Source organism: Schistocerca cancellata, chromosome 2 (assembly GCF_023864275.1).
Source record: "Schistocerca cancellata isolate TAMUIC-IGC-003103 chromosome 2, iqSchCanc2.1, whole genome shotgun sequence".
NCBI lineage: Eukaryota > Metazoa > Arthropoda > Insecta > Orthoptera > Acrididae > Schistocerca > Schistocerca cancellata.
Genome location: NC_064627.1, coordinates 410,227,658 through 410,244,640, shown reverse-complemented (window position 1 = coordinate 410,244,640; position 16,983 = coordinate 410,227,658). Strand labels below are relative to the sequence as shown.

Genomic DNA, 16,983 nt, shown 5'->3' with positions numbered 1-16,983 from the left:
ATGATGGCTGTACAGAGCTGAAACTCTGACTGAGCTTCTGGAAGGGATGAACACACTAGTCTGCACAAGTAGAACACTACAGCACTGCCAAATTCCTTATAGTGTTGTCTGCCTCATTACTTTTTGCACGCACCTTGCATTATCATTAATGTACTAGAAGTTAATAGGCTTTGTAATGTTTCTGGATTGAAACCCTTTAAACACATTTGCTCCAGAAGACCAAATAAATATAAGAAATGTTTACATAATTTTTCCACCAAAAATGCTTTTAAGTAAGTAGCTTGTTTCATAATATTAAAAAAGTCTTTAAACTGTACATCTGTTCAAACTATAATTGCTTGCTACTCTGTGAATTGATGCATGTCACAATTTATTTCATTTATGACTATGTTTACTGTTAATATTTTTTGGTTAATAAAGAGTAGTCATTCTATTATACAAGTTGGAAATTGTGTCTTGAGCCTTCCTACTGCATCACATTAGTCAATAGCTTAATGTCTGTGGAGAATCTTCTCACTTTTCCTTGTCTGTTTGCTTAGTTTTCAGCATATTTCAGTAATCCATATGTCAAATACTTCAGTTCCCCTTTTTACTAATTTTCCTACAGTCCATGACTCACTTCCTCACAAAGTCTTGCTGCAGATGTACATACACAGAAATTTTTTCCTAAAATTAAGACCTATGTTTGACACTAGTAGACTTCTTTTACCAAGGACTGCCCTTCTTGTTTTAAATTTCGCCAGATATTTTTTTTACTCTTCTATACACTGAACAGTCCCTGCAACACAAATTTCGTTTTTGATTTTGTCACAGTTTTCCTGTAGTCATTTTGCTCTTTAACTTTAGTAGAGAGTGGAAGTAAAGCTCACAGATGTTCAGTTTCTCTCAGGAGATTTGTTAAATTTTTATGTCAGTTTGATCATAAAAATTTTGAAACTGTACAGTGATTTTCAAATTTTTAATTATGTTTAATAATGACAAGATGAAAACAAATGTTAACATGAAATCCATTGACAATGGCAAATATTAAACAACCTGCATCTGCATAATGTAATGATGACAATGGAAATTTGTGACAGATTGGGACTCAAACACAGACTTCCCACCTAACACAAGTGGTTACCTTAACACTTTAGCTATTCAGGCACCACTCACAGCCAGACTCAAACTTTCATATGTTATTGTCCATGAGTCTACAGGCTGTACTTGTACACATCATGTAATTCTCGTAAAGGGGAGACATTTTAACTGAAAGTCACTGGCCTGGTATTGGCCTGTGTTGGTTAAGAAGTAAGATGTAATGTTCCTTCAGGTATGATGTGGATGAGCGAAGTTTGTAGACACATAGACAATGACTTATGAAAGTTTCAGTCTGGCCTTCAGTTGTACTGAGACAACTAAAGTGATTAAAGTGACTGCTCACGTAAAGCAGAAAATCAGGACTCAAGTTCTAGTAAGAAACAGATTTTCACTTTTATCATTCCTTTATCCAGCTATAGGGTGTTCATATTCCCGTATTTAAATACATCTGTAGTCACCACAGTGCCTGTTCCTTCAGACATGCATGCATGTCCAAAGGAACATTGCATAATATTTCTTACCAACACAGGCACTGTACAAATATTTTTATTTATTTTTATTTATTTTTTATTTTTTTCATTGAATCTGCAAGAGGACAACAAGGAAGAATCTCTAAAGCAATTGTTGGTACAACATTACATTTATTTACAATTATGTTTATTTTTTGTTAAAATTTCTGCACATACTCACACTTCGTGTATTCATTTCAGTTGCTGGAGCAGCCACACTACCAAGATATTATCAAGATCAAAACAATTGGTTCCACATACATGGCAGCAAGTGGTCTCAACCCATCACGCACAGTAAAGGTATTTTAGAAAGTCACACAGCTTGGTTCATTTTATTTTGTTTTGGAAGAAAGAAATTATTATATTTTGAAACACTGACAGACAATTTGCACCTCTTTAATGGCATGATATAGAAATGCATTAAACCATCACACAAAGCAAGTTAACCATATAAGTAATTAGCAGTAGGAGTGAATAACTGGCAGCACTAAAATGTGAAAGTGAATTTATTTTATGACTTCCATAACAGCTATCAGTAATGCAGTTTAGTTTAGTAAGCAGCTAATCATCTTAAGACCTATTCACGTATTACTTTAACATAATGCAAATGGTAGATGAAAAAAACAATTTTTTCAACATGTCTCACTAATTATTTATTTTTGCAATTTACATTTTGCATTATTAGCACACTTTGCAGCATAACCCACAACCTAGGCCACAAAAATGAATGTTTATTAAAACAAGTGGCAAAAAATTATGCCTTTTTTTCATTTAATTATGTTTCACCAAGTATTCATAGTCAAATCTACAGATATTACCAAAAGATGGATGTTTATTCAAATGGTTTTCGTTTCCTTTATTTTGAGGACAAGGTATGATAGACTTTTCTGGTTTGTTTTTATGGTGTATTCTCCTTGGGTACAACATTTCGTCAGTGAAAATTACTGCAGTGACCTTACAGAAAAATGAATGTTTATTAAAACAAGTGGCAAAAAAATATGCCTTTTTTTTTAATTTAATTATGTTTCACCAAGTATTCATAGTCAAATCTACAGATATTACCAAAAGATGGCTGTTTATTCAAATGATTTTCGTTTCCTCTATTTTGAGGACAAGGTATGATAGACTTTTCAGATTTGTTTTTATGGTGTATTCTCCTTGGGTACAACATTTCGTCAGTGAAAACTACTGCAGTGACCTTACGCATTTTCCGTTTTGTCATGTAATGTCCAAGATTTTCTCAAAAAATGGAAATCTCTTGAAACCAGTGTTTCAGACCCAAACTGGAAGAACATGTATCAAATGTTTTGATTCTCTTCTTTTCATATTTTCTCTAAGTTCACAGTTGACACTGTAATGGAGTGCTCCAGATGTACATTCTCAGAAACTTCTTTCTCAAACTAAGTCCCATTTTTAATACTAGGAGACTTTCTTTGGTAAATAATACTTTCTTTGCTTGTGCTATTTGGTTTATTTGGCTTCCAAGGTAATAGAATACGTTCAGTCTCATAGATTCTATGCACTAATTTTAATAGCCATGTGGTGTTCACTTTCCCAAATGATTTTACAAATTCCACAGAGTAACTTCCTGGTTCTTGAAATGAATATAATTTGATGTTATAAAATACACATGATAGTAGTAATTTATTCTAAAATGTCTGGGAATACAATATTTTCCCAGAACTTTGTCATTTATGTAGTATAACTGAAATCCAGTTTCAAAACATAACTTTCTGCTCCTTGCCAATACATAACTATAATCATATTATAATTTGTGATTGTTGTTATTGCTACATGAAGCCAATTATTACTTATTTTTACATCTAGTTTCATGATGCATGTTCTGGTAATAAATTAGATAAATTTCCTTCATGAAATATAAAATACTGCCTGCAGCCGAGAAGAATGCATGTAGCAGGAGTGTGGCTGCAAGTAGGGTGACGTGGTCTAGAAAGAAAGTGTGTGCTGTTCATAATACATTTAATACAACAATGTGAAAATTGTAAATGTGACTGACTTGAAGAGATTTGAACAATGCAACTATAATAACTTATTTTAATTGCACTCATACTTCAAAAATAACACCAGTCAAATTCTTCATGTGCATCCATGGTATCTCTAATTGCTGTATCAGTACTTTATTAACACTGTACTGTGCATGCAACTACTGAGATGTGGTTTTTTGTTTTGTTCAGTTAAAATATCACTACTGGCAGGAAAATCTCACAAAAATGATAACATAAAAAAATAACACAAAATCAGTTGCTTTTAGCAAAATAATGCATAATCAGCAATTTTTATGATATCTCAAGGAAATTTCCTTTTTTCGTATAGAAAAATGTTATAAATCAGAAGATGGCAGTATTTTAATATTTGTAGCTGATAGTCATCACCCAGGTTTTTAACAGGGTCGGAAATGGAACTATTTTTGTGGCTGTTTACAAGTCAGCATTCATCTTCTAAAATATTAGAAATACATAACCCCAGGTCTACCCCCCCCCCCCCCCTTCCACGAACTATCATATGGGCACACTTCCATGAAGCTGTAAATAAAAATAATGAAAGGAACTAAAAGACCATAACTGGTGAAGAGTGCTGACAATTAAGTCTACTGGTAAGACAATATTTTTCAGACAGCACAGGGCAGGTAGGACCGAGGCATGGGAAAGGACTGTGCCCTGCTCCCCATCTATCATATGGACACACTTGCATGAAGCTGTAAATAAAAATAATGAAAGGAACTAAAAGACCATAACTGGTGAAGAGTACAACAATTAAGTCTACTGGTAAGACAATATTTTTCAGACAGCACAGGGCAGGTAGGACCGGGGCATGGGAAAGGACTGTGCCCTGCTCCCCATCTATCATATGGACACACTTGCATGAAGCTGTAAATAAAAATAATGAAAGGAACTAAAAGACCATAACTGGTGAAGAGTGCTGACAATTAAGTCTACTGGTAAGACAATATTTTTCAGACAGCACAGGGCAGGTAGGACCGAGGCATGGGAAAGGACTGTGCCCTGCTCCCCATCTATCATATGGACACACTTGCGTGAAGCTGTAAATAAAAATAATGAAAGGAACTAAAAGACCATAACTGGTGAAGAGTGCTGACAATTAAGTCTACTGGTAAGACAATATTTTTCAGACAGCACAGGGCAGGTAGGACCGAGGCATGGGAAAGGACTGTGCCCTGCTCCCCATCTATCATATGGACACACTTGCATGAAGCTGTAAATAAAAATAATGAGAGGAACTAAAAGACCATAACTGGTGAAGAGTGCTGACAATTAAGTTCACTGGTAAGACAATATTTTTCAGACAGCACAGGGCAGGTAGGACCGGGGCATGGGAAAGGACTGTGCCCTGCTCCCCATCTCATCCCTCACAGCCATTCTTCTCAGATGACTACTGTACGTAATTTACAATGTGTATTTTATTTTAGAATTAATTTGTACAGTTATGTGTTTGAAGTTAATTTCACCAGCAACAAGAATTAACAGACAAAAATCTCCTCATCACAATTTTAATTGTGCACGTAGCTTTTCAACTGAAGGAAGTTCTATAACATATAAACATTGTTACAGATCAATGAAAAATAATGTATGTGATTCACTTTATGTAATTAAACGGTGAATTAGGAGAGTTACATAACAGCAGGAATGTTTCTGTTTCAATGTACTATTTCTACACTTACCCACTCTCTCATCTGCATTCAACAATGGATTACTTTTTAGGCTGTCATGTGTTTGCTTTTAAATTCTCTGAAAGTTATTTTGACTTTTTTGTAAGCTGAAGTCACCCTTGCCAATGACCACTTCCTTTTCAGTTTATTAATTTTTCCTAGAACCAATTCACTTTCTACTATTTCATATTTAAGTGACTTTTATTGCTGCAATCCTTCCTTTTCCTGAACATTTGGTATTTTTTTCCTTTATCAGTCAACTGAAGTACTTCATCCCTTACCCATAGTCTCTTCATTTAACTTTATTGACCCAATTTCTGTTATTACCTTCTTCAAGGATGTTGAATCCACTTCAGCTGAGCTACTTGATGTGGTTTTCACTATCACAATAGTTCCAGCCTCAGAGAACTTTGAAAGCACAAATCATTCCTCATCAGATCTGTACCTTGTATTCTTATACATTTCTTCCTCCTGATGATAGTCTTAACCTTCAGCTTACTCTTCATGATCTGAGCTATATCTCTTCCTGGGTACACCTTATGATCCAGTATCTGGTTTATGATCTCTCTCAGGAACTTCATGACACTTGGTTGCATCAGAACAATTTATTAACTTCCTGAAATGTATAGGGTGTTTCACAATACATGTCACACACTTCTAGAGGTTGTAGAAGGGACTTAGTAGTTCAAGTTTTACACAGGAACCCATGTCCAGAAACGTCATCCAATAACACTACACAGTGTCAAAATTATAGGTCCCAGTGCCTGTAAATTGATGTATATAAAGGATGATTCAGTGGTGGCATTACAAATTTTCTAGGATGATGGAGAAGGATGTATGTATCAATTTGAGGTAAGGCACCCAGAAACAAAAGGACTGAAAATTATAGGTAAACCTTTCTGATACCTCTGACAGTGGAATACATGTAATGAAACTGTTGTTGCTAAGACTGTAGGGTAGGCAACTTTCAGAGGTGGTAGTATGGACCAAAATAAGAGAAAAGGTCCTGCAAACAGGGACTGTAAAATGCATACCTAAAGAGCATGAGCACTTGCTCAATAGAGGAGATGTGTTTCACACTAGCAAAGATGAACATGTAAAGTGTAAACTGATGATCAGTAAGCCATCTCTCATCACAGTCCTACATCACTCCTTCCAATTTTTCTATAAGTTTTTGAGAAAGTGGTCTATTACAGAATAATATCTAATTTAACTGAGGAGAAATTGTTGACCATTTCTGTTTGGTTTTCATAAAGAATTCTCCACAGTGAAAGCAATACAAAATCTCGCAAATTAAGTACTATCAGACATAAACAAGAAATATTATCCATCTGGTACATTCTATGACCCTGCTAAAGTGTATGATTGTATGGATGGCCAAATTCTAGGTAGCTACCTAAAATGTTATAGGAAGACCAGCATTCCCCTTGCCTGTATGGAATTTTACCTTCATAACATAGAGTAGAGGGTTTCATTAACAGATTTTCTTAGGCATGATACTGACTTCAGAATGAGAGAATACAACCTGTGGAGTGCCATATTTAGGGCATATGATAAATGATCATGACTTTAAAAGGTGACTCAAAAACTGTAATGTTTGCTGATTACATGAGCATACTAATCAAGGATCCAATCTCACCCTTAGCACAGCTCAGATGATAGATGGAGATGCCTACAAGCAGTTCACAGTTAACAATTTAAGTCTTAATACCATCACAAAGACTCCTATTATGCAATTTTAAACCTGCAACACTGGCATGTTAGTACAAAAAGTAGACATTAATGGCCTTACAGTGAATGAAACACTTTGTAATGCTGACGCCTACTTGAATCCAGCAGATAAGAGAGATAGCTGTTACTCTGAAAAAAGCTGTTGTGTTCTCAGTTTTACTATATTCTTGCTGTTAGTAGCTTATTATTTACCTTTTTATTGCTAATCTCCAATAATTTCTGAACAAATAGCAATTGAGAAATAAATGTTATGAAGTTTATATTGTATTCTGAAGCTGGAAAATTCTATCGAACTCCACAACAACCAGTGGTTTAACTGAATTCTACATAAACAGCGGTGTCTGCAAGTTTATTACTATGATCATGGACTTGCAGTGTATCCTGTCGTCTATAAAAGTGATGATATCAACTGAAAATCATAAAAGTGATGATACCAACAGAAAATGGCACCTCTCAGAAAACCCTCTTCCAGGCACTTAAATGTGATTTGCAGAGTATCCGTGTAGATGTGGATGTAGAACCTTTTCAACTGGCAAGAGAGATGCAAAGTTAGGATTATAGTACCAACTGCAGAGATATTCTCTTGTTGATCAAAAGAAAAAGAATGTGAAAATGCCAAAGAAAGAATCGTTAAATCATACATAATTTGTACTTTTGGATGAGACTTACATTGATCAGCTCATGGATGATGTATAATTTGACATCTGCTTGGGGGAAGTAGTGAGTCTCCCAACTAACCTTTTTTTATCATAGTGTCCCCAACTGAACAGAAACACGTGAAAATAAAAAGAGCAACATTAACTTTAAAATGGCTCATTGATCCACTGGAACATAAATGTGCCAGTGACTGGTAGAGACAGTCTGATATTCCTGTACTTCAATACTGTAGTGTCCATGGGGAAGACAACTTTAAAGGGGAGAGAACTAAGGGAGAAGTGAACATATTTATCATTGATTAAAACCAGTCCACTCCTCTCCCTCTTAACAACTACTTGTAATCAGCTGCTTTAGTGTAACTTTATGTTCTCCATATCTAACTGTAATGCTGAAGCTCTCAAAAGACTTTACTGCACAGGTGTCCTGCATTTTCCTCCTTTATGAAGACTTTTAACAGACATACTGTGGTATGCCTTTCTGCCATCATCTGTCCTCAGTGTCAAATTGAGAGCCTCATAACTTTGCAATTTCATGCCTTCTCAATAGGAGAAGATTCAACACTGCTACACAGCAATCAGTTTCTTGATATACTCTACTGCCACAGTAGACACTGCTCAGAGAGAAATGTTTCATAATTGGCTCTTAAGTGAACCATTTGCCAATGACAATTGACCAACCAGGTGGAGCAGTACCTGAAAGTAAGCCATCAAGACTGAAGCTCAGCAAGTCAAAATAGTCACCATTCAGCCAAAACATCCTGACGGCATCCAGAAATGGAATGTGCTGCTGAGTAACCTGTTATACAGGCTTTAGCCAACTGTGAAACCAGCCAGTTCCATAATGGAATGACAGGAGCTGCCCACAATCAGGGGAAGATGGATTGCTTTAAGTAGGTTTAAGAGCCAGCCAACTGCATTGACCCCCTTAGCTTTCTGGGTTGCAAGGGTAAAATTTTGTTGACTTGTGACAGCACTCATAAAAATATGGTGGGAACAGTGGAATAGTTATTGTGTATTGTAACTAAGAGTCAGAATTTATATGAGACAATGAGAAGAATTTCTGACAGAGTTTAGAGGTGCCCAGTTGCATCTTTGGTATATAAGCTGCTTCTCATTTGGTCTCATCAGACTATGTGACATTTGTGTTCCAAAAAAATTTCTCGCATCTAATAGTTAGCATTGCTGGATAATTGCAGAAGCTCTAAGTTCAATTCTTAGTGGTCACTTCAGTTTTTGTACATGGTGAACAGATCTAGAGCAAAGATTACTACAGTCTTAAGGTCAAAAAATGGCTGTTCAAATTAATGCAATGAACACAACTACTTCACCTGCTGTCTGTGTGGTGAGTGGCATTAATGCATGCTTGTGCACTGTCACTTACTTTGAAGATAGCTGGTTCAAATATGTTGTTGTATTAACTTTAACAAATACCAAAAGGATTATAAAACATAAGGGCATAGGCCAGACTCAAAGCTGTGACAAATACATGCATGGAACATTGTGCTACAATGAATGAAGAACTTACGATAGTGCTCCAACTGGCAGGATCACGTCATATGAATACTGTGTTGATATTATCATAATTAAGACATCTTTCTTTCGATTGCACTGCAACTTACATTGAGTGAAAATGGGTCACTAAAATAAAAGGAGTATATTTAACTTCCTAGATCTTAACGTTAGTAACAATATAGCACCTATGATATTAGTATTTGGCCCATTCTGCACCAACTATTGCAATTATAAATCATCCCCACTGTATAATCTCAGCTTCTGTTCATCTTTAGTATCAAGATACCTATACCTGTTAATGGTTGAGTTGAGTTGTTTGGAGGAAGAGACCAAACTATGAGGTCATTGGTCTCATTGGATTAGGGCAGGATGCGGAAGGAACCATTTGCCTGAAGCAATTTAGGGAAATCACGGAAAACCTAAATGAGGATGGCCGGACGCGGGATTGAACCATCGTCCTCCTGAATGCAAGTCCAGTGTCATATTATTGGTAATTCCACAAATTCTTATCTTTCAGTGTGGAATTAATGTCCTTCAGAAGCACTTAAAAGGCTCGCCATAAAAATTTTAAGACAAGGATGTAAAAGTTTTAGTCATTTTTAGATGATTTCTTTCATTGACTAGTTAAGCAACTATCCTGAGAGTTGTTAGACAAAATCAAACAATGGAAACTCCAGGTTGGAGCATCTACGGTATTAGGAAAAGGATAGATTGCTGCTCACTGTGAAGATGACCCACTATATTGCAGATAGGGTCAATGAAAAGACTGTTACACAACTCTCAGCCAAAGCCTTCTTCAGCAAAGAAAACACACACACACATTCACACAAGTAAGCACATTTCATGCACAGATAACCACTATCACCAGCAGCTCCAACCTAATTCATTTGAGTAGAACAAGGTATACAAGTTTTAAATTTTAATATAGTATTCTTTAAATTTTAATATAGTATTGACTGTTCCAGTTTTCCTGTACATTAACACGAACCAACTGTGCAACATCTAGCAGTACATTTGGAGAATGGACAGGGAGTTTACTTTACAAAAGACACGACCAGAAAACTGCAAGTGAACCACCTCAAACACAACATTAACAGCTCTTTTCCAACTGAGCCAAATTGACCCATTTCTGAAAACATTACTATATGACAATGTCCCTACCTATTACAGGTGGAACACAACAAGAAAAAACCTTTCAATAATGAAAACAAGGAATTCCAGTAGAAGATCATCCAGGAAGCATGAAAACTGGTGCACTAGGCTAAGTATACACCATACATCTGAACAATATTAAATGTTTCTCTCTCTGGATGTTGCTACACAAAATATGGAGACCAAGAATTTTCATGGATATTAAGACTATTGATGGTTACCTATGCCAGATATATGGAGAACCACACCAATGCCTAGGACTACTGGAAACCAAGAACCTCTGGCAATTAACACAACAAGAAATTTCACTCACAGACTCAGCTGAACAAATGAGAGACTTATTCGTCATAATTCTAACAACATGTAAGCCCTCAAATCCAACACAGCTACAGGACTCCATTAAAGAGAGTGTGGGTGATGACATACGGTACCAAATCCAACAAGCTTATCCTGAACTGACTGTCAAATTCAACAACATTTTCAATGAAACATTTATTCACCCAGAAGATGAATGTTTAGCAGTAAACAACCATATCTTAATGCAACTTGGGATGTAAGTACCATGAAAAGATTCTATCAGTGTGATAAACTTCAAAATTACACAGGAAAAGAGCTACAATACCAATGAACTACTTCAGTATGTTGCTCACAATAAACCACTCCTCAAAAGAAAATTTGCATTGTTACCTCGGACTGGATTCACAACAACACTGACAGAATTTTTTACTTGGATGCACCAGGTAGCACCAGGAAAATGTTTCTAATAAATATATTGCTGCTGAAGATACACAGTGAACAACATGTCGAACTTGCACTGGCATCATCATCCAGTATTGCAGCCACACTTGTGGAAAGACAATGTTCCCAATTTCACCTTACAACTACCACTGAATATAGCCGAAGAACAATTCACAGTATGCAAAATTTCAAGAGCATCTGGACAGGATGAACTTCTAAAGCAAGATAAAATTATCTTCTAGGATGAATACACAATGACACACAAAAAATCACTTGAAGCCATGGACACAACATTACAAGACTTGTGAGGAAACTCTGAGGTGATGGGAGGAGCTTTATTCATGTTTTCAAAACATTTTTGACAAAGGCTTCCAGTTACAGAACAATTGCATCTCTGGCCACACAAATAAATACTGCAACTAACAAAAAAATGAGAGTTGAACTATCAAAAGATGAAACATCAGCACATTTTACTCAACAATTTTTACAAATAGGCAAAGACACATACCCTAGTGACCAGCAACTGGCCTTGTTAAACTCAACAGTGATTTCTGCAACATAGCCACTACTGAAAACGAAATCATTGACCAAATTTATCCAAACATCATTCAAAAATATATTGATCTGGACTGGATTTTTGATAGGGCAATTTTGGTAACTAAAAATAATATTATCAATGATAAAAATAAAATCCCTGGCAAAGAGAGAATATACAAATTGACTGATATGATGGTAAAGATTGAAGAAAGTGTGAACTACCCTACAGAATTTGTAAACTCTTTGCAAGTACCAGGAATGCCATTATGCTGCCTTTGACTTAAAATTGAATTTCTCATCACATACCCAGAAATCTCAACTCACAAAACCTATATTATGGAACAAGGATGATTGCCAAACAGCTATTGAATAACATCATCAGTGCCAAACTTATGACAGGAAAGTACAAAGGACACACACTATTTATCCCCAGAATACCACTAATCTCTTATGAACTGCCATTCCAAGTTAAAAGACTGGAATTTCCAATCAGATTAGCCTACAGTTTTACAATCAAGAAAGTGTAAAGACAAATTTTAAAATATTGTGGTTTCAACCTCAAAGACTCCCACTTTTCTCACGGTCAACTACATGTAGCTTGCTCTTGAGTAATAAATTTGAAAAAATTGTACATATGTACCTTAGATAACAAAATTTTGTTTATAAACAAATGTTCTAAATAGAATTTTGTTGTTGTGATCTTCACCCCAAAGACTGGTCTGATGCAGCTTTCCATGCTACTCTATCCTGTGCAAGCTCTTCATCTCTGAGTAATTACTGCAACCTACATCCTTCTGAATCTGCTTACTGTATTCATCTCTTGGTCTCCCTCTATAATTTTTACACCCCATGCTTCCCTCTAATACTAAATTTGTGATCCCTTGATGCCTCATAGCGTTTCCTACCAATCGATCCCTTCTTCTAGTCAGGTTGTACCACAAATCACTCTTCTCTCTGATTCTATTCAGTACCTCTTCATTAGTTACATGATCCACCCATTTAATCTTCAGCATTCTTCTGTAGCACCACATGGCAAAAGCTTCTATTCTCTTCTTGTCTTAACTGTTTATCACCCATGGTTCAAATGGTTCAAATGGCTCTGAGCACTATGGGACTTAGCATCTGTGGTCATCAGTCCCCTAGAACTTAGAACTACTTAAACCTAACTAACCTAAGGACATCATACACATCCATGCCCGAGGCAGGATTCGAGCCTGCGACCGTAGCAATCATGCGGTTCCGGACTGAGCGCCTAGAACCGCACGGCCACCACAGGCGGCGTTTATCACCCATGTTTCACTTCCATATATGGCTACACTCCGTACAAATACTTTCAGAAATGACTTCCTGAGATCTAAATCTATACTTGATGTTAACAAATTTATCTTCTTCAGAAAAGCTTTTCTTGCCATTGCCAGCCTATATTTTATATCCTCCCTACTTTGATCATCATCAGTTATTTTACTTCCCAAAGAACAAAACTCATCTACTAATTTAAGTGTATCATTTCCTAATCTAATTCCCTCAGTATCACCTGATTTAATTCGACTACATTCCATTATTCTCATATTGCTTTTGTTGACATTCATCTTAAATCCTACTTCCAAGACACTGTCCATTCTGTCCAACTGTTCTTCCAAGTCCTTTGCTGTCTCTGACAGAATTACAATGTCATCAGCAAACGTCAAAGTTTTTATTTCTTCTCCCTGGACTTTAATTTCTACTCCAAATTTTTTTCTTGTTTCTTTTACTACTTGCTCAATATACAGATTGAGTAATATAGGGGATAGGCTACTGCCTTGTTTCATTCCTTTCTCAACAATTGCTTCCCTTTTGTGCCCCTTGACTGCCACCTTTAGAATCTGAAAGAGAGTATTCCAGTCAACTTTGTCAAAAGCTTTCTCTAAGTCTAAAAATGCTATACATGTAGGTATGCCTTTCCTTAACCTATCTTCTATGAGAAGTCATGGGGTCAGTATTGCTTTGCGTGTTCTTACATTTCTCCAGAACCCAAACTGATCTTCCCTGAGGTCAGCTTCTACCAGTTTTTCCATTCTTCTGTAAAGGATTTGTGTTAGTATTTTGCACCCACAACTTATTAAACTGATAGGGCAGTAATTTTCACACCTGGCAGCACCTGCTTTCTTAGGGAGTTTTTATAGTCTTATTGATGTCTGAGGGAATTTTGCCTGTCTCATGCATCTTGTTCACCAGGTGGAAGTGTTTTGTCATGGGTGGCTCTCATGAGGCTATCAGTAGCTTTGATGGATTGTTATCTACTCCCAAGGCCTTTTTTTGGCTGAAGTCTTTCAGTCAAATTCTTCATGCATCATATCTCTCATCTCATCTTCATCTACATCCTCTTCCATTTTCATAATACTGCCCTCAAGCATATATCCCTTGTGCTTACATTTGCTTCTACATCCTTCCATTTGACCTCTAGCTACTCCTGCTTAGCCATTTTGCACTTCCTGTTGATCTCATTTTTTAGACATTTGTATTCCCTTTCTCCTTCATTTATTTCATCTTTATATTTTCTCCTTCCAACAATTAAATTCAATGTGTCTTGTGTTACTCAAGAATTTCTACTAGCCCTTATCTTTTTACCTACTTGATCCTCTGCTCCCTTCACTATTTCATCTCTCACATTCCTCTTGTATTGTACTCCTTTCCCCTGTTCTTGTCAGCCATTCTCTAATGCTCCATCTGGAACCCTCTGCAACCACTGGTTCTTTCAGTTTATCCAGGTCCCATCTCCTTAAATTCTTGCCTTTTTCCAATTTCTTCAGTTTTAATTTGCAGTTCATAACCAATAAATCATGGTCAGAGTCCACATCTGCCCATGGAAATGTCGTAAAATTTAAAACCTGGTACCAAAATCTCTGTCTTACCATTAATAACCAATCTAAATCCTTCTAGTGTCTCCAGGTCTCTTCCATGTATACAACCTTCTTTCATGATTCTTAAAACAACTGTTAGCCATGATTAAATTATGCTCTGTGCAAAATTCTACCAAGCAGCTTCCTTTTTCATTCATCTCTCCCACTCGATATTCACCTACTACTTTTCCTTCCCTTCCTTTTCCTACTACCAAGTTCCAGTCCCCCATGACTATCAAATTTTTATTTTCCTTAATTATCTGAGTAATTTCTTTTATCTCATCATAAACTTCCTAATCTCCTCCTCATCTGCAGAGCTAGTTAGCATAAAAACTTGTACTACTGCAATGGGTGTGGGTTTCTTGTCTATCTTGACTACAGTAATGCATCCACTGTACTATTCATAATAGCTGATCCCTGTTCCTACTTTTTTATTCATTATTAAACCTATTCCTGCATTACCCCTATTTTATTTTTTATTTATAATTCCGTATTCACCTGACCAGAAGTCTTGTTCCTCCTGCCACCGAACTTCACTAATTCCCCCTGTATCTAGCTTTAACCTATCCATTTCTATTTTTAAATTTTCCAACCTACCTGCCCAATTAAGGGACCTGACATTCCATGCTCCAACCATAGAATAACAGTTTTGTTTCTCCTGATAACGATGCCCTCCCGAGTAGTCCTCAACTGGAGACCTGCATGGGGGACTATTTTACCTCCAGAGTAACCATACAGTACGGCTGCATGCCCTTGGGAAAATTACAGCTGTAGTTTCCACTTGCTTTCAGCTGTTTGCAGTATCAGCACACCAAGGCCAAATCAGTCAATTATCTAGACTGTTGCCCAGCAACTATTGAAAAGGGTGCTGCCTCTCTTCAGGAACCATGTTTGTCTGGCCTCTCAAGAGATACACCTCTGCTGTGGTTGTACCTACGGTACAACTATCTGTATTGTGGAGGCATGCAACCCCCGCAACCAATGACTAGGCCCATGGTTCGTGGAGGGGGTGGGATAATGAGAATACATTTTCAAAAAAAAAATTTTTTTACCTCTTACATTTTAAAGTTTATCCATTTATTCCAACTATGACACAACCTCATGTCAAGTCCCTGAGTGAAGCTGGATACACAGCTAGTGATTTATAAACGGCATATCCTTTGTTTAGGTCTTGATCAGATGATCCCAGAAAAACTCTGGTCACTTGTAAGCATTGTTAGCTTTCGTTTCAAGGGATAGTTACTATTCCAATTTACAACTTACTCAACTTTGAAACTAGTCCATAAACCTGATTATAACACTCTACCTTTTGATTTATTCTATTAAATACGTTATCCAAAACCTGCTTGGTGTGAGAAAACCACATAAAAGTTCTTTTGTAGCATCTGCTTGGGCTGACCACCTAGTGTCCAACAACCCCTTAAAAATTGAAATTTTTGAACTAGTTTCTATCACTGCTTTCAAAAGAAGACCCCATCTATAGTTAGAAGCAGAAAAAATGTATAAAGCTTTCAAAGAAATCGAATAAAAAGGATGTTAAACAGTAGTATTGGATCTCATTAGTTCACAGGAACCACAAAAGAAACTATGACACAAAAAAGCAGGAACCATGAAACTACAGTGTATTATACAATAATAATAGTCCACTAACAAGAATGCAGCCTTCACTCTAGATGGCTCAAATCAGAAGTACTGGAAGAAAAATGGAAGGAATGACCGACTGTAATAGTAGACTTGCAAAAGTAAATACATTGTCCTTCAGTTACTTTCTAATTTGTAATCAACAGAACCCTATTCTAACTGATTGGCTCATTATGAATAGCTTGGACAGCATTAGGTAACTTCTCAATATGTGAAAATTTTGTGGTGTTGTCAACTTATGACACATAATTATGGTATGACAAGCACTAACTTTTAGAAATGAAGTAAAACTGTTGCTACTCATTGTATATTTGACCACCACTGTCTTTCCATTGGATGGTAGGTACAATATCATCCATATCTAACTTTATAGATTGTTTTACACCTGGGCATGGGAACCTCTAATGTGCAGGGTATTTGTTAACTCCTGTTGCATGGCTAATCCACCACAATAGATGTCCTTTTTAAGTTCCTAGAATATTCTGTCTGAGTTGCCTGTATGAAAAGGTGAAATGCTGTCTAAAGATTTATGTATAGGGTATGAGGAATTTTTAGCACCAGTTAATATATTGGTGTGATTGTGCAGTGTTCAAGCGTACTGGATGGCAGTCCATCATCTTGGGTTCAATTCTTGTTGCTACCATCATTACTTTTTTCATCACAATGTCAAATGATTAATTATAAAATTTAAATATATTTCAACAGTTCTATTCATATACATTATATTAATATACTCAGTTTAGGTATGCTTGCTACCCTTCTCTTCAGCCAGAAAGCTACCACATTGTAAGATCTAAATTTTTGCATGAGCCACCACTGAATTGGTATCTGAGCAGTTCTCTAACAGAAATGCATGAAAG

The 16,983-nt window shown here is 36.4% G+C and overlaps 1 protein-coding gene across 1 annotated transcript in view; it reads left to right on the top strand.

Annotated features, from left to right (window-relative positions):
- The window catches only part of LOC126146011 (adenylate cyclase type 3), a 923,811-nt gene that overhangs the window by 870,551 nt on the left and 36,277 nt on the right, over window positions 1-16,983 (top strand). The window contains exon 17 of the mRNA XM_049915594.1: window positions 1,791-1,889. Coding sequence (XP_049771551.1) covers window positions 1,791-1,889 — 99 coding nt within the window. The remainder of the gene's footprint in view (window positions 1-1,790; window positions 1,890-16,983) is intronic.